The following is an 18,164-nucleotide window of genomic DNA, read 5'->3' on the forward strand; positions in this document are numbered from 1 at the left end:
ACATTCAGAACAGTCAGACTGGAACAAATCGCTTAATTTAACCAAGTTTGTGCAAATATTTTGCATCCCAATACAATCCAGCAGTGATTTACCAACTCAATATAGCGACTTTAATACTTTTTGTTGTTTTCAAACAGTAAAAAATTACCTAACGTGTTAGTAGGCAGGTGGAAATACTGACGAGTGAAAATTAGGATAGGATAAAGTAAAACAAAATAAAGTTTTGTTAGCTTACGGAAAACTTGATGATCAGTATCCATGCCTCCGGATGGTCAGTTTACCTGTCAGTCTAGATTTCTCTGCGTCCCATTGGGTGGAAGACTAAATTGTGGGCAAGGAATTTGATTACGCGTCACCGGGGCGGGACTATTGTGTCTAACAGGAAAACTACAGAAAGGCAAGTATCTCACCTAAAACCATCGAACTTCTCATAATTTATTGACCTGAACCACTCTCTACTCGGGCGCTTTGTACACCAGGACAGCAGCTAGAGTCGGACGCATTTAAATGAGTTTGTTTTCACTTCAGGAAAAGGCCAGCTCCTGCCGAACAACTACCCAAAGTTAACAGGCTAACAGTTAGCTTCTTGTGATTGCCTGACACTTCCGTAAAGAACACAGAAATAGTACTGAACGTCATAGTCACATTCAGGTCGGATTGAACTTTTTATTAAAATCCTAGCTGTCTTTCACTATAAAGACAAAAGACGACATAGGAAGGTCCCCCTACATGGCAGATTGCTGCATTTTCTGTTGCGCCAAATGACTTGACCGGTTAAAAACATGTTTCAGTATCCATGTAAAACATACCAGGTCATTTCATTCCGGAAAACATCTTGTGTATTTTTCATGCACAGAGAAACTGCCACTGAACTGAGCCCGTTTTAAGTTAAGAAAAAAATTCAGATTTTTAGAGATATGTTCATCATATCTCTAAATCTGTTCATCATTTCTTTGGAAGAAAAAAATAAAAATTTTATTTTTTTGATCGCTGGTTACATGTAGTTACAAATCTATTGTTCAACTAATAATAGTTGTACAACATGAGTACAATATGACTTTATGAAGATTTCTAATTGAAATGATTTTATTTTTTTCCTATTTCAAAATCACTTCTGTGCAAAAGTCAATATCTGTAATATCATGTTAACAAGAATGGGGAAAAAAAAAACAATAACGACTGACATCCTGGCTGTGCTTAGTGATCAGTGGAAAGACTCCAAACTACAACCCACAATAGCAAAAATAAAAATCTATTTTTTAGTCACAGATCAGTCAGTTGGAGCACAAGCGGTGGCTCCAGACTTGTTCAGCTACCTTCAAATATTTTAGACACACTTCTGATATCTGCAAGTGATAATCCAAACGAGTGGGATCTGAAAATTATATTTCAATGTACAGAATTATTGATGAAGATTTAAAGAATAAATACACATCTGACTGCTTACATACTAGATATATAACAACAAGACAGAATGTCAGTACATTTTATGTTAACACAAAAATGATTTGCTAATCATCAGTTTCATTTTCTACATTTGTAATACATGTAATCTGTCTTGTACATTTCCCACTTTGCTGTAAACCATCCTGAACTTGGTGATCACAGTCACATTTGTCTTGTGGTCTTACCAGATGGCTGCGATCAGAAAGAAACTGGTGATAGTGGGTGATGGAGCCTGTGGGAAGACATGTCTGCTCATAGTGTTCAGCAAAGATCAGTTCCCTGAGGTCTACGTTCCCACCGTGTTTGAGAACTACGTGGCAGACATYGAGGTGGATGGCAAACAGGTGAGCTGATGATTTGATAAAAGTACGACGGCGTTCATATATTTTCAATTCAAAAGATGCTGGATTTATCCCAAAGAGAAATGAAACGTTGTTATTGCTCATAACATGCACGTTTCCACAAGGAGGGTGTTGTAGTTGTTTGTCCTTTCTTGTAGACGACTTCCTTGTTGCATCTCCAATCTGGTCTGTTGTCCAGGTTAACACTCAGGGATTTATGCGTCAACTCAAAGCATAAATACCTTCATTATTTATAGCACCTTCATTATGTGATATCAGGACAACAGGTCCACAGTCATGGAGGACCGATGGGTGTCCCGATTGTTGGGTCTGTCCAGACTTCCATCCAGCCAATCCTCTTTGTTCTTGAAGCCTGTGCTCTTCTTCATCCCTGACCACACATCTGTGATATTGTTTTGTTGGACCAGCTTCTTCCTGTATTCCTCTTTACTGGCTCTAATCTTGAGTGAAACTTGAGCATGCTYCTCAATAATTCCCCGTTGTACTGTATGAACCAGGGAAACGGTACCAGTTGGGGTAACCCAAGATTAGCTCTGGTTGGCGTCACTTTGGTTCCTTGATGCCTTCCTCCCGTTCTGGCGCGTAATGATGCCACTTCTTGATAGTTTCACTGAAGTCCTCAACAGTCAGCTTTGGGTCAAACTGCTGAGCAGCAGCTGAAAAACACAAAAATAAGAGCGAGGAAGCCGCTGGTTTCGGCTGGTTAGAAAGACGATAAAAAACATTTGAAAAGTTTTGAAACACAATAAAATATTAAATAGTGTACTGGTTATAAGTCTGGGAACAAACACAAACCGTAGGATTCCCCCTGTACACTCAGTTAAATTAATAAGGACACGCTAATGACTATTCATGAATATGTATCTCAGTGTTAGTTGACATATACAATTACATTTACCTATCAAGCTCCAGCGTAGTGTAGCATTTGTGATGCTGCACTCATGTTAAAGTGAGGGAATCAATATTTAAAATATAGAGTTGTTTATCAGAAGACCTAAAGATAAAACTCAGTGAGGATCAGAGTTGATTTAACACTCCAGAGACAGAAAAATAGAGCAAAAGGTGTTTTATATTGTAGTTGGAAACATTATTTACAATATATACATGATAAACTTCCATCAAATAACTGGTTCAATCTTCCATTAACCACAAATATTTCCAACTATGTTGATGATTGAATTAATTCAAAAATGCTGATAAAGGTTTCACAAAAGTAGTAATAGTTCTGTTTAACCAGTTACCAATCCAAAAATCAACAGACTGAATCAGTCGTTAGCAGGTTTAGATCAGTGTTTCAGCCCACCTGCCTTACCTGTTTCAGGTGTTTCCCTTCTGCCACACCTGGATTGAATCTGTGGGTGATAAACATCCTTCTGCAGTTCTTGACGGCTGCAGAAGTGGTCATACAATAGAGGCCTATGAAAGACTATCAGTAAGCACATCATAATAAAAAATGAAAAACAAGTTATTTCGAATAATTTAAAGCCCACCTGCAGCAGCCAGCCCTAAACTTCTTTGTCCACCACATGCTCTCCCAGACCAAACAGTGCGCCCCGCCCTTCTTTTAAAAACTCAAGTCCCATGAAATCTTGCATGTTTAGCAGTCAATTAATCTGCGTTAGACTCAGGTAATTGACATATTGCTCAGATCAGACAAAACACTGGAAGGTCATGCTGAAGACAAGGAGGATCTCTGTTCTCTGATCGCAAGGTGTACAAAATACCCAGATCCCAGATAAGTAAGTATGATTTAAAGGGCCTAAAGAGGCATTCTTCTTGATTTAAATAACCAATGTCTGTCTTCGAACCCAAGGCTTGTTTTTCTGAAATGTACAACAGAGCTTTACTCAGACAGCTGTGTGTTTGTTGTGTTGTCTCAGGTGGAGCTGGCTCTGTGGGACACTGCAGGTCAGGAGGATTACGACCGTCTCAGACCTCTCTCATATCCAGACACAGACGTCATTCTGATGTGCTTCTCCATCGACAGCCCCGACAGCTTAGGTATGACTTCTCAACTCGTTTGTTTCCTGGATTTCTCCACTCCAAGTGAACCGCAATTCTCCTTGCTCCTCACGTAGAGAATATTCCCGAGAAATGGACTCCGGAGGTGAAGCATTTCTGTCCCAACGTGCCCATAATCCTGGTGGGAAATAAAAAAGACCTGCGGAACGATGAGCACACCCGCAGAGAGCTGGCCAAGATGAAACAGGTCGGAGAAGCTTTCACTTCGTAAAGCTTCTGCTTGTCCAAATTTCAAATGTGTTCTACTCAGTGGTAACGGTTCAAACAACACATTGCCATTCAATCGAAGCACAGTAACAAAAACATTTCACACTATGTGTCATGGATTATTGAAGTCATTTCATAAGAAAGAGAAAATATCACATAAACAGAGAAGAGCAAAATTGTGACACTGCACACAGTGCAGAGTTGAAGTGTGGAGTCACACTATATGCTTGCCATGGTGTAGAGTACGCCACTGGAAAGGGAGAAACCAGACAAAAGTCTACAAATCGTAGCTCCACAACTCTCCGAATCAGATGAACAGTATTTAAAATGTATGTTTTTCTTTAATGGCTTAAAGCAGGTTGAACTCCCCGCCTCTAAAGAAAGTAAAGATGGACTCCAAAGCATGGCTACATCAGTGTCAGATGGCAGCATCTGTTTCTCGAGCCAAAGTAGACTTCATGGGAGACAACTGGGTAGGAAAGCAAATGATCAAAAAGCCAGGCTGGAATTTGCCACAAAGCTTTTGGTAGAAAGTCCTTTGGACAGATTAGATAAAACAGGAGCTTCTTGGCAAGATATCAGCTCTGTGTTCTCAGATAATCCAAAAAAAAAGTCCCTGCTCTGAAACATGGAGTAGGCTTGGTTATGCTCATGGGCTGCTTTGCTCCCACAGGGTGTTTTGAATCTGCAGGAAATGTGGAGAGAGAAATGTGTCAGAAAGCTTGGTCTCAGTCACAAGTCACAGGTCATGGGTATTCCATCAGGATAATGACCAAAAACACACAGCTAGAAACAACTAAGAACGGATGAGACCAAAAACATTGGACTGTTCTGAACTATCCGTCTGTGAGCCCTGATGTAAATCCTGTTGAACATCTGTCAAAGAATCTGAACATACCGTCTTCAGACTTGAGACAGCTGAAGCAGTTTGCCGATGAGGAGTGGCCCAGAGTTCGGGCACACAAGTCTCTCTGGAAGCAGCAGAGGTTGTTTGATTGCAGCGATTGCCTCAAAAAGTTGAAAAACAACATATCGAATTCTAGGTGCCGTCATTTTTGTCCAAKCTGGTTTCATTAGATATCTTATTTTTTTTATTAGTTTGTTGTTTTAAAATGATTTTGTTTATTTTGTTGGTTAATTTTCAGTACATTATAATTTATTATTGTCAACAGTTTTAAGGTATTCCAAAGCCATTTTGAGCCTTTCGTTCATTTCGTTCGCCCACGTCTGTATGTGCCGATACTGTACACCTTTTAGTAGATCTTAGCTTTTCTAATGCCCAAAAGTTTCCAGGTCAGAATTAGGGTGTTTAATAAACAAACATGGCACTAAGTGTGCGCTCACACCAGTCGTGTTTAGTCCACCTTAAAGTCTAGAAAGTTCGGTTCATTTGGGGAGGTGTGAATGCACAATTGACCTCTGATGAGGACCAACAGAGCTAAACTCTGGCCAAATGCATATGTGGATGCAAGTGGATCAAAGACCACTCCAAAATTAGGAAGTTAACTAGAGGAAGTGAGGGGCATTCTGGGTAAATGCAACCAAAACAAATGGCTTGTGGTATTTTTGCCATGGCAAAAAAAAAAGAAAACCTCCAACTGCTGAAATCTGACGCCACTCAATTTCTCTTTACGTTTCATGATGGTAGACGTTGCGCTCAGTGTTTGCGTTCTTCGGAGGTTTTCATGTTGTTTCCTTCAGTGGTTCTTGGTGCAGCAGGGGTGCAAAAGGCTTTTCAGAGGGGCTGGTTTGTTTGACAAAGTGCAGTATGAAAGTGAACCGCACCAGCTGAACATGAAACACATTTGCAATTGACAGGTGAAAACACCCTAAAAAGGGTTTCCTAAATACTTGTAACAGCAGTGTACCAAGTAACTTATTACTCTGATTCTTTTTGCTTTGACTGAATCAAGTTTTTGTTTTTCTCCTTCATGTTTTATCCAACCAGGAACCGGTGAAGACGGAGGAGGGCAGGGACATGTCAAACCGGATCAATGCCTCTGGTTACCTGGAGTGCTCAGCCAAGACAAAAGATGGTGTGAGGGAGGTTTTTGAGATGGCCACCAGAGCGGCGCTGCAAGCCAAGAAAAGGGGCAGGAAGAGTGGCTGCGCTCTGCTATAGAGAGTCCACTGCAGAGTCCGTGGTGGGAAGGGAAAGGCCAAGCATTCCTCCTGGGTCTGCTTTGTCACCAGAGCAGGCAGACTTCATTTGCTCTTAACTGAGATGAGTCCAAAATATGTTGTTGTCAGCCAAAGGGAAAAATTAACCAAGATTTAAAAGAAAAAAGAAAGGGAGAATTATGAACGTAAGGCTACATGTTTAGCTATAAATTCACCATTACATAAAAGAGAATATAAAAGAACACAGAGAAGGGAACATCGCAGGTTGTTTCTGATTTTGTTTGGCTAATTTTCTTTTTGAAAGAGTATCTCATTATGACATAAAGCATCTATAAAGTAGGTCACCATAATACTCCCACCTGATCTCTATGGGTTCATTTCGTATTATCTAGGTTTCTTTATTTGGGCCTAAATTTCTGTTTTATAAAACTGTATTTGCTGGCTTTGCGTTTGGGCTTCAACACATAACCATGTTAATTCAGTTAGTTGAAATTATCTTGGCTACACAGTCAGAAAATTGTTTTTTTCCTGTAGACTGCAGAGTATTAAATGATCTTTTTTTTTTTTGTTCCTGTGTAAACACACAGCTGTTAGTTCAACCGTTGTGTTTAGTGCAGATTCACATTCAGTTATTCAGCTAGAATTTACAGTTTGTCCCTAGATATCATGCAAGCCTGTGTTTCTCAAAGTCAATTATAAACCCCCAAATTCTCCAAATGAAAGTCACACACGCATATATATATATATATATATCTTTTAGTTATTACTGAGATATTTCTATGTGTATATTTTCTGGAAAAGGAGGAATAATTCAAGATATATCAAAACTAGTAAGCACATTCTCTGAACTGTGTAGTGACAGCTTTTTGAATACTCCTCTGCTTCTTTTTCTGTATTTAAAGACGTCTAAAAATGGCAAATATCATCTAACTCGTGCATTAACCTGTTTATTTTGCTTGAGAACTAAATTGAATGGAATATTAAGGCGTTGGGAGCAGTTTTAAGATGGGCCGGAGAGGCAGAGCTCTCCACGCTCTCTGGTCTCCTCCCATGTTGTCTCGGTGCTTTCAGTAAAATCTGTCTCCACAGTCGACCGTCGCATTCTGCAGAAGCAGGGCTGTTTTTCAAATCACTTAGTTGTTACCTTTGTAGGCTTTTCATTTGCAACAGAACGACTTTCAACTTTGACAAACCCTTGAAATGGGCAAGCAAACAAAAAAAAAAAACCCCGTCGGTGTTTCTCAGGATTTTGTTGCACTGATGTGACTTCTGCTGTTCAGTGACAGATTCTGCTGAATTGCTGAAACTCATCTACTTTGTCGTTCTCCCGTTATTTAAAGTTGACCTTTTTAATTTCAGCTTAACGTGTTTCCTGTCTGCAAGCTAACTCGCCTCCTCTTGGGTTTTCTGTTACTTTATGTGATATTCTACTGGCTTACCTTGTACTTTGCACAAATATTAAACATTAGGTCAGTGTTGTGTACACTCTGGAAACATTCTGAAATGCACACAGCTCCTGAGGGATTTGTAAGACGGTTGTTCCTTTATACACAAAACCGTTCTTGAAACTTCTGCAGATTTTAATGTATTTTAAAGGAAATAAAGTAAACGGAGAAAGGCGCTGCGGCTCGTTCTCGTTTGATTTGTCAAGACGATTTCAAGTGAAGTGCTTCACAGTCAAAGATATTAAATGTTTTCTAAAACGGGAACGGAGTTCTCTCATAAAAAATGGATCAAGATGTGGGAAAGCAGCTGAAGTGGTCCAGTTATTACCAGTTCCTGTTTTCCAGCGATTTAAGTGAAGACCGCATTATTCGTTTACATCCAAACATGACAAACTGCCAAAAGACAAAGACCTGAAACGATGTACTAATATGAAGTAAAATATTTTGTCTATGAATATTTTCCACCCATTTGTCCCTGTGCCATACAGAATATCCATGTTGAGAGGAGGCAACAGGTTTGATCCAGTTTTGAAGTAGAGAATGAAAGTGGCCTGGTTGCCTTTACAGTGTCAAAATCGAAAGGAAATACTTTAAATCTGTGATATTGGTAAATATCGGTTATCAGCCCCAATTTTCATGTTTGTGCATCCATATTTAATAGGCTATCAAACAGTTGTTGGGAAGCAGATCATTGCAATACAGAGATTCACCCATAAAAACTTGCTAAGCCTGGTGATGGGGCACTGAGGCAGTTCACCAGCAGGCTGCCATGGTTCTGTTATAAAAAAATTCTGTATTGACAGGAAATGTGAAGATGTACCTGGTTTACTCACTGGAAGACCCTGTTGACTATGCTTAGTTATCACACATCTATAGTCTTAAAAACAAACATCTGGCTTTTAAACAGCTGAAACCAAAACCAAAAAACCCAGCTCATTTCATTCAAATAATGTCAACATTGATGATTTACAGTAACTTAAGAAGGCTGTGTTAAAAGGATGAGTCATTTCAGAGATGAGGAGCGCTTTAAGAGATGACGAGAAGGCTGAGGAGGAGAAAGGAGAGCTGGGTGAAGTCTGGTCCATTGGAGATCTTCCTCAGGTTGGGTTCTGCACCTAAACGTTCCACCTTCAATTCCTCGTTGTACAGATTTGGAAGAATCTCTTAAATAATGATCAAAATCTCAACTTGAACACAACCTTCACCCATTATATAAGCATCTCTGAGTACTGAGATTGTCCAGTAAAATTCTAACTAGAACCCATCTGGTATCTTCTCTTTGTACGAAAGACTTCTGAGAGTTGAGGTAGACCGGATCTGTCCCAGTTCTGACGCCCAGTCTGCTGTTGTCAAGTGATCAACTCCCCTAAATGCTCGGCTCCGGGTTACCGAAATCCAAGATGGCCTCTGCATTTACGGATGACGTGAAAACTGCATCGTTGGTCTACAATGTTTGATGGAGTCCCGTTACAAACTCCTGATAGTACGATTCTGAAATGAGAAGCATCGTCATGTGTCAAATGCGTGGCTGGTTTCATTTATCGCAGCGGCCATTAACAGCCACAAACCTGTGTCCGGCTCGATGAGCGAATGTCGAATGAGAAAGTCCAGGATGACCATGGCAGAGTTGGGCTTGAAGTCATCAGTGGCCAGCAGTTCCTTCACCTGAAACAAGACAAAGTGAGCTGAAGAGGCTCTGGGAACGCTGGTAAATTAAAGACCTCACCTTCTCTATGGGCAGCAGGTAGAAATCTTGAACTTCTCCATCGCCTACGGAGGGCACAAAGTGCAGAGGAAGTTCTAAATCGAAGACAAACTGGCTCTCTGGGAACACCCCCTCCTCATCCTCATAGGTGTAGCTGCCGTGGGCATTCCAGTCAAAAGAGAGGGAGATTTTAAATGTCTGGGAACCTTCATGGAAGTAAACTTCTTGGATGATAAAAAAGGGAGAAATCCTGGCAGGAATACAGGATGTGTTTCTCAATGCTATGATGTAATCAAACTGACCCAGAGTAGTTTAATCAAGTCAATTAATTCAGCTATATTCAGGATTTGCAGACATGTAAACAGGAAAGCGGGTTTTCCTCTCAGAAAGCCCCGGGCAAGACACCAGGTTGCCCACTGCATCTTGGCGTGTGTGTGTGTGTTTGTGAATGGGACTGTAGTGTAAAGCACTTTCTTTGCTTTTAAAAATATTTTAAAAAGCCTCACCTTCCAATTTGTATTTTGGCCTATGCAGATTGTTTTGTTGTAAAAGTCTCTAAATATTGTGACTAAGTTTGCAAAAATTAGGTCACTGTAGTTTATCAATGCATGTGCTGAACCGATGTGACCTGATGTGACCTCTGTCAGTCAGCCCCTCTCACTGCCAGCGGCTGATCTTCAGACCTTCGTGGAAGTGAATAAGGTCAGTTTTTTGTGTTTTGGCCGATCATCACTCACCCAAAATTAAGGACTCTTCTTTAGTTTTTATTGGGGAAATCAGTCAAATGGATGATGACATGAACTGATAACTCCTCTAGTTTACTGTCAATAATCAGTAATGATCCAACATTTAGACATAGCTACTCCTTTAACAATTTTTTTCTGGGATTACTTAAAAGAATATAGCTGACCTTACAGTCGATACTGGACACGCCTTCGCAGCGATGTCTGCTGGGATACAAGCTTCCTCCGCACACTCTTTAATCAGAGTGTGTTTGATTCCAACATCCGCAGCCAGACCACCAGCCGCCTGGGGAAAGATACGAAGAGACTACTCAGTAGAGATAGAACGAGGGGGAAACCGCTTTTTAATGAGATTCTAAAGTCTCTTTATCCCTATGCAAGATCTTAGTCAGCAACTGAAATATTTCTGTTGTGACTCTGTGGCTGGTTAAAATTATTTTCCAGGAGTTGGTGCAGAAATGTTGAGTTTAGGTTGGGATAAAAGAAATTTCCTAAATTTGAGCTATGTACTTATTTTTTCCAAGACAAAAGAATCAAGACCATAACTGTCACTATTCAAGTCAAATCCTCTCATCTTCAAACTTTGGCGCTGGGTTTAGCATTAAGACTTATCTATTATTACTTCATATGACTTAAATATTGACAAACGTTTGGATCCAGCCATATTGATTGCCTTTTAAGTCTCCTTCTGCACCCACCATGTTGTCCAGCAGTCCAGGATAGGTCTGCTTGGTGTTGGACCGTCGGGCTAGCCACATGCTAATCTCCCCACTGCCATTCACGGTGTATCCATTAATATGAACTCCGTACCGTTTCACACCAAAAAGACCTGCAGAACAAGAGCACAGTCAGGTCATGCAGCAGCTGCAGGGTCTAAACCTGGGTGTGCTGAAACGTACTTGTGGCTGCTCTTTCCATCCACATCAGAGGCACGTCACAGAATCTCGGTTTCACACTGTACCTCTGAAAAAATATGACTGCTTTAGATTTGATTGTGTTATTAGATGAATCAAACTAAGACTTTCCTGTTTAAGGTAAGACAGGATGAGCCAGTGTGTTTGCTAAATGCCAAAATAATAAGAAGAGTTTGTGTCCTAAAAATAAACATGTTTTGGTGTGAAAAAGTTCTGTACTGACATAGACTAAACAGGTGCTCATAGAAGACAAAGCTATTACTCCAAAAGCAACAGAAAAGCCGTAATGCAATTCCTCAATACACCCAGGGTTTCCCCCGAGTGTATTACAAGCCTGGCGGGCCACCAGGCTTTACTTGTGCCCCCACCAGGCTTAGCATTGCTTTTTTTTTTATGTTTGCATTTTTTTACTTTATAGTTGGTGTTCAGGTATTAATCTTCCAATCTTTCAATTATACATAATTATCAAGTGACATTTTCAAATTTCCTGTCAACTTTAAACATTTTTTAACTCAAACGTTTGACCAAAGTCATTCAGTTTGAAAAGCAATTCTACTAAATACAGAGGAAGTATATGCAAACTTATCTACTTAAAGATAGCTTTAAAAATATCTCACATTATTCCAATAATATGCAAATAGAAATTGTGTGGCAATTCTGTCTGACCTAAAATTAGAAAAGTTTACTCTGATTTAAAATTGGACCCTGTGGGGAAAAAAATAGGTTGCATGCCTATGTAAATTTCTGGTTTCAAATGGACATTTGGGTTTTTTATATTTTAGACAGGTGAAAGTCATCACAGATCATACCTATTATTCCACATGTACTTGTAACTAAGAAACTACTTAGTTATTTCTTGTTTTATTCCAGTTTAATGTAGTCATTTTGGTGATTATAAAATCCTCAAGTGCTACTGCAATAATAATCAAGGTGTGTGAAGTCTGACCTCATCCCTCCATCCTCTGAGGCAGGTCAGAGAGCTCTCCTGCCTGAGGGCCTCTACAACATCATTCACCGCCTCTGACCTCTTCTCGTAGCAGTCGAGGCTGGGACAGAGGGAAACAGCGCCCTTTTGTGGCGGAAGGAACACGTCCGTGTGTGGCATGAGCAGTGAGGCTACATGGGGAGGAATCCAGCCAACCTGGGCTCCGTCTATCTCAAACCTGAAGCAGCTGGACCTACTGGAACCTGTGAACACAGCTCTTTAAAAACGGCTCCGTGTGGTAGAAGTGAATGTGTGGCGCTTCACTTGAATACCTGCTGAATAAAAGTTGTTCATTCGCCGGAGGAGCTGCAGTATTCTTTCGGACCAGGCGCTGGAAGCCATATTAAACCATATGTCAACATGTGTTACGTCAACAATCAGCTGTGCAGTGCGCATGTGCAGATGTGTTGGAGAAGCATAGCTTTTTCTTCTTCTTCTTTTTCTTATGGCGAATGGCAAGCAACGTATCAAATGGATTGTATTACCGCCATCTAGTGGAGTGGAGTGTGGACTGGGACGCTTTCGACTGGACTTGGGGACGTCTGATGAACAAAGACTGGTGATGCAAGAATGCGCCACAAGGGGGCGGGGGTAGAGCAAACTACCAAAAGCTCAACAGAAGAAGAATTGAGGCGGAAGAGGCGAATGTTTACACAGAAAAGAAAACCGCTCAGTGGTAAATGAGTAGATTAACATGAGTTTAAAGATTCTCGTCCCAACATTGAAGCGGCAGACATTATTAGATTTCATTATTTCATAGAAAAATAATCAAATAAACGGGACATCTGTTAACCATCTGTCCTGTCTCTTTTTGGTACATTTTAAGTCTAACTGGAGTGTTTGTGGTGGACAAGTTTTCATATTCTGGTGGAAGCAGGCAAAGACTGAAGGTAAGATTCCCATTTGTTAGGAGCTTAGTCGCATCTGGAGAGAGGAGCACAGTTGCGGCGATAAATATTTAAAATTAATAATAAAGAGGTGCTGAAGTTGGCATCTGATTCACAGCTGATTCACCGGACTAAAGGACCATTCCGCTGCGTCTAGCCACGGCAAAACCTCACCTTCATAGGTTGTAGCTTTTAGGAAACTTTTATTTTATTTGAGACCGCTTTACGTGGTTCTGCTTAAAACTACATCGCAACTACACATCAGAATTATTCGGCACCAATGATAGACTAAAAAACACACCTTTTATTATATTTGTGAAAATGTAAGAACTGACTATTTTGTTAAACTTTTTTCCTGACCTTTTCTCTCCATTTTCCACTATCTCCATTCACATTTCTTCCCTCTTTCACTAGAGAAGTAGTTCTTATGAAAATAATATAAATTTTTAAGCAACCAACATTTCTGGTTATTTTAAAATAATACAATATCTTTTATTGAAACTTACATTTTTGAATATTGACCCTAACCACACTAATATTAACTCCAAGCTCCACTCAGTAGTTTTCAGCCCTGCTTAATCCATGAAACATTCAGTGACACGATGTCCACAGAAAGTAATACAGGAAAGTAAAACTACCTCTGTGGTTTTCTACATTTTCTACGCTTCTCTTGCTTCCGTTCTGAGGCGCAGGTCAATGACGATGACGACTGTCTCTATTCTGCTCTAGCTTTGGTTTCAGACGTCCGTCCATAACTCGGTCAGCATGGCAGAGATGAGTGAGGTGGTCATCGTCACCCTTCCAGAAGTCATGTCTAACCAGCTTCCCTCTGTGGTGGAGGAGGATAAGGCTGTGCTGGTAGCCACCGAGCTGGCTCCTCATGCTGGGTAACGCACCTTCTCCTTTAGCTATGTGACAAGATTAACTGATTTTGACTGTCCATTATTTACAGTGGTCAATATTCTTCATTATCCGCTTGGTAAAATTTTGCAAAATGCTGTGAAGCTGCTTAATCTTTTCGTGCAGCAGGATAATCTCAGATTTAAGCATTTTGAAACAAATTCAGCCTTTAGTGAAAGTAAATTTAGTTGGAATAAAATAAGTGTTGAGTTAACTAATTGGGTTTACAAAATTACTACAGGCGTAGCTACTGGTTCCCATAGCAACCCTGTCTGTTTCCGTGGGGTATATACATGGTTTATCCACTGGGTAGGCTGGTAGAGGTGGGAGACCAGGTGGGTAAAGAATCTGAAGACCCACAGAGCAGCAGCGGGTCTCCATGATGTAACAATAGGAAGTGATGTAGCAAAATCACTGCTCTGTCCGACCGTTACAAAATCAGGACAAAGATTTAGATTTTTCTGCAACAGACAGGCCAGGTGTGAACAAAACAAAAGGTGAATATGTGGAAAAGCACCTTACAGTTAGGCATGCTGTGGGCCTGCTTCTGTTTGAACTTTGCCAGAGTGCAAGACACAGAAAACCGAAAATACCATCATAAAGTTCAGATGAATAATGATTCAAAAAGTGCAGAACAAGAAAGTGGCTGGATGTGGACGGTTTGGTGACATAAAGCCCTTGAAAAGCAGCTGAATTGTTTGTGTGAATTCTACTTAGTGTTTGACATATATCTGAAGAAGTCTCTCTGAGGAAGCAGAATCTTTCTGCTGTCTTCCAGGGAGGACATCCTCACCGTAACGCCAGTGGACGCAGAAACCGAGGCCACAGCTGACTCCATGTCGAAGGAGGAGGCAGTCATTGGTAAAAACGAGCTGCGCTGAGTAGCGGGAAGAATGAGCTGATGGCGCATAGCTTCTGGGTTCCTTCCTGTTCAGAGGTTTTGCGAAATAAAATTTTATTACTTCTGTTGTCTCTGTCTCTGTCTCTGCAGTGAAGCTTTCTGAGGAGGTGGACGTGGAGGCTGACGTCTTCTACCCGATCACCTGTGGAGACGCCAAGGCCACGCTGGTGTGGAAGAAGTTTGTCTGTCCTGGGATCAACGTGAAGTGTGTGCAGGTGCTCCGCTGGCTCATACTGAATCACATTTGAGCTCACTCACCACAACGAACTTTTTACTCATCCGTTTTTCTCCTTTTAGTTCACTGATCAACTCATCAGCCCCAAAGAGTTTGTGTGTTTAGCAGGAAAATCCACCTTAAAGGACTGGAAGAGAGCTATCCGCCTCAACGGCACCATGCTCAGGTTGGGAATGCTGGTTTGGACTTTTATTGGTGACATGTTTGAAATGTCTGAACATGTTTCTGTGATTTACACATGAATTGATAAATCAGCATGTCTAAAAGACAGCAGGACTGTAGAAGTAATAACTTTGTTTTTAGCTTAAGCTGCACATTTAATGAAGGTTGCGATGGTGATAAAAATGCTACAGGGCTAATAAAGGAGCCATGTTGTAATGAATTTCTGAAGACTGAGTTTCAGAAAGAGCAGCCATTTTTAAAGAGAGACGTGTTCAGTTTCAAGGCGTTAAATTACAAAATCAAATTTCTATCACATACAGCATTTTCATAACAAATGAAGTTAACATAGTTACTTGTTTGTGCTGTTAAATGGCACTATGTGGCTGGAAAATAAATGTTGCCCCTTTAAGATGAAGGGCGATGAAATGTTTTCCATGTTAATAATAAAAATTGATAGTTTTAAAGAAGACTACGTCATCATTTCATACATTAATCATTTACAGTTGCACCACAGGGTGGCGCTGTTCCCCCAGTCAGTGAAGACCCTGCCGTTTCTCTTCCTGCCCCAGGAAGATCATGGACTCCGGTGAGCTGGACTTCTATCAACACGGTAAGGTGTGCTCCAACACCTGCCGCAGCACCAAAATCGACCTGGTGGGAACCAAGGTGTCGGTCAACTGCGACCCGCCCGCCGACCTGCTGTCTGCCTCTGCCTCTTCGGCTGATTGTGAGTTCCTCAGCCTGAACCATCAACTGGTGTCTGAGCTCACCCAGCGGTCTGTGGGTGGAGCGGCGGGTCACATTCTGGACAGCCTGGCTGAATTAATGCAATCCTTTATACGTGGGTGGAACCAAATTCCTCCTCATTGATTTCAAAGACTCATAGCCACGTATTGAAATAGCATGGTAACGTTATTAGGATTTTATTGGGATGAGAGTTTGAAACGTCTGTGACAAAAAGTCTGAAAGACATGTATTGAGAACAAATACTTTTTTATAACATTGTGAATGCTCACGTATAAACTGTGGAAAGCGTCACTACCTGATCCTCTTTAAACCCATCTGCTCTGTGTCGCAGTGAACGGAGCAGCTGTCTCATTACCAGATGTGACGGAGGAACCCTCAGAGTGGGTCACGACGATCGGAGGTGATCATCAGCTCCTGGACCCCCGACCCCTCCCAGTCGTCCCAGTATAACCCAGTGATAACATGGTGTGTGTGTCTGGTCTGCAGAGGACTCTGTGGTGTTCTGGCGGGCCGTGAAGGAGGCGGGCCTTTTGGAGGAAGTGGTGGAGGACTTCCAGAAAGAGGTGCAGGAGATGTTGAAGGGGCTGCAGGAGAGAGTATGTGATCCGCCGGTGGAGGTCAAAGGTCGGAAGCGCACACAGCTGCTGTTGGATCTCCTGGAAGCTGATTTCTGAGCTGGTGCGTCACCCTCCTCTGCTTTGTTCCTCAGACGCTGTTCTGCTTAACAACATAGTGCAGAACTTCGGCATGCTGGACCTGGTGAAGAGGGTTCTGGCCAGCCACAAGAGCCAGATGGACCGCTACAGAGAGCAGTACACTCGCAGCCTGGCGGGTGAGTTATCTCTGTCTCTCTTTCATTCCCAGCAGTCAGTCGTAACTGATGATGATGAAGGTCAGACCCCTGTCAGCAGATGGCTCCACTAGGTCTGTTTTTGTTCGAGGCTCTTAGGATGTAGCAGCAGCTGCCTTTATGAAACCTTTATTAGCAAGCAGAGCGATGACACATAAAGTTGTTCACCGGGTCTCATCGCATCTCAGGAGAGGTTTTGATGCATTTCTCTTAACAGGAACTTCATCAGCTCTTTAGGTTTCTCAGCTGCAGCTTTACAACTCAGAGCTTTAGCTCCATCTACAGCTTTAGCTCCACTCTGATTTGGTTAAGAAGTATGTTTTAGGTCTTGGTCAGTCCATTAGGGTAGCTGGTGGTCATAATGTTTTGCCTGACTGGGTCTGTGTCCCTCTGCAGCGTTGGAGCAGCAGTGTGATGAGCACAGGAAGCGAGCCAAAGAGCTGAAGAGTAAATCTCAGCACCTCAACAATGTCCTGATGAACCTGACCCCGGCGCCGTCCCCGCCGGCAGCCAAACGCCCCCGACTGACCCGAGCCGTCTCCGGCCCGGCTGCGGTCAACGCCACGCCCACTCAGATTGCCCTGCCGCTCAGCCAACTGAGCGGTCTGACGGTGGCCGGGGCCCAGGCAGGCAGCTACACCCTCCTCACCTCACCACTCTCTGGCTCTGAGCTAGGGGTCGACGGCTCCAACGTGACGGTGTTGTCCGCGGCGACGGGTCAGGGGACCGCCGTAGGTTCCGGCACCTCCGGATCCTTTGTCAAGGTGTTGGGGCCGCAGTTCCAGCTGGTCACGCTGCCGCTGGCCACTCAGAACCCCGCGGTGCAGCAGCAGGTCAGCACCGTCACCGTGGTGGACGCCACGGTAACGGCTGCTGACGAGTTGCAGGAGGTGAGCCAGGCTGACGGGGAGGAGGAAGGTCAGCCAGGGCTGGCAATGGAGGAGGAAGAGGAGCAGCAGTGAGAAAAAGAACAGCTGCTGGGCTCCCAGTTAGTCTGGACTGGAACTGCTTTCAGGAACTTGTGACGACTAACATCTGGACAAACTTTGAACTTTTCCTCATCCATTTGTCTCACATTTCAGCATCAACAGACTGTGTGTCTTGTGTCCTTCTGTGCTTTAATCCTGGTTTTAAATAATATGTTTGACAAAGCTTGTTTTCACGCTGCTTCTAGAAGCACAACATGCTCCTTTATTTGGGATTAAATGCTCTGGAAGTGAACAGTGCCTCACTGTGTGCATTTGCTGGCTGATAAAACATCATTGTAGGCCTATAAACATTTATCGGACGATAAATTAAACCTATCGACCTCATTTTAATTATCTTTATCGTCTCTTCCGGCCTTTTTTCTTTCTGTTGATGACACTGAATGAAAAAAGGCTCAGCTCCGATGCTCTCCATTGACCTTCCCTTCTTCATTTCCTTAGTCCTTAGCACACATTACACGAGTTGTCGGCCCATTTTCAAAACCTGAGACCACATCTTAGCCGACAGAAGTGTCCAGCCACATGGGCACAAAATAATGGCTACAA

At 42.2% G+C, this 18,164-nt stretch overlaps 3 protein-coding genes across 3 annotated transcripts; 2 read left to right on the forward strand and 1 right to left on the reverse strand.

Annotated features, from left to right (window-relative positions):
- Positions 1 to 317: 317 nt before the first annotated feature.
- Positions 318 to 7,778, forward strand: LOC103466989 (rho-related GTP-binding protein RhoA-C). Its single transcript, XM_008412994.1, has 5 exons — positions 318 to 397; positions 1,635 to 1,790; positions 3,689 to 3,809; positions 3,887 to 4,017; positions 5,986 to 7,778. The coding sequence occupies exons 2-5, from the start codon at positions 1,635 to 1,637 to the stop codon at positions 6,157 to 6,159; spliced, it is 582 nt and encodes a 193-aa protein (XP_008411216.1). The 5' UTR covers positions 318 to 397; the 3' UTR covers positions 6,160 to 7,778.
- tpk2 (thiamin pyrophosphokinase 2) lies at positions 6,714 to 12,446 on the reverse strand. The gene is made up of 8 exons (XM_008412993.2): positions 12,223 to 12,446; positions 11,912 to 12,153; positions 10,951 to 11,014; positions 10,750 to 10,880; positions 10,219 to 10,337; positions 9,330 to 9,462; positions 9,172 to 9,268; positions 6,714 to 9,094 (listed from the first exon to the last, which is right to left on the reverse strand). Exons 1-8 carry the CDS (start codon positions 12,344 to 12,346, stop codon positions 9,048 to 9,050), a joined length of 957 nt encoding a protein of 318 aa, XP_008411215.1. The 5' UTR covers positions 12,347 to 12,446; the 3' UTR covers positions 6,714 to 9,047.
- Positions 12,447 to 12,583: 137 nt separating this feature from the next.
- gmeb2 (glucocorticoid modulatory element binding protein 2) lies at positions 12,584 to 17,853 on the forward strand. Its single transcript, XM_008412992.2, has 10 exons — positions 12,584 to 12,840; positions 13,567 to 13,724; positions 14,516 to 14,598; positions 14,729 to 14,853; positions 14,936 to 15,039; positions 15,605 to 15,762; positions 16,114 to 16,182; positions 16,269 to 16,406; positions 16,492 to 16,614; positions 17,029 to 17,853. The coding sequence occupies exons 2-10, from the start codon at positions 13,603 to 13,605 to the stop codon at positions 17,592 to 17,594; spliced, it is 1,488 nt and encodes a 495-aa protein (XP_008411214.1). The 5' UTR covers positions 12,584 to 12,840; positions 13,567 to 13,602; the 3' UTR covers positions 17,595 to 17,853.
- Positions 17,854 to 18,164: the final 311 nt, after the last annotated feature.

Source organism: Poecilia reticulata, linkage group LG7 (genome assembly GCF_000633615.1).
Source record: "Poecilia reticulata strain Guanapo linkage group LG7, Guppy_female_1.0+MT, whole genome shotgun sequence".
Taxonomy (NCBI): domain Eukaryota; kingdom Metazoa; phylum Chordata; class Actinopteri; order Cyprinodontiformes; family Poeciliidae; genus Poecilia; species Poecilia reticulata.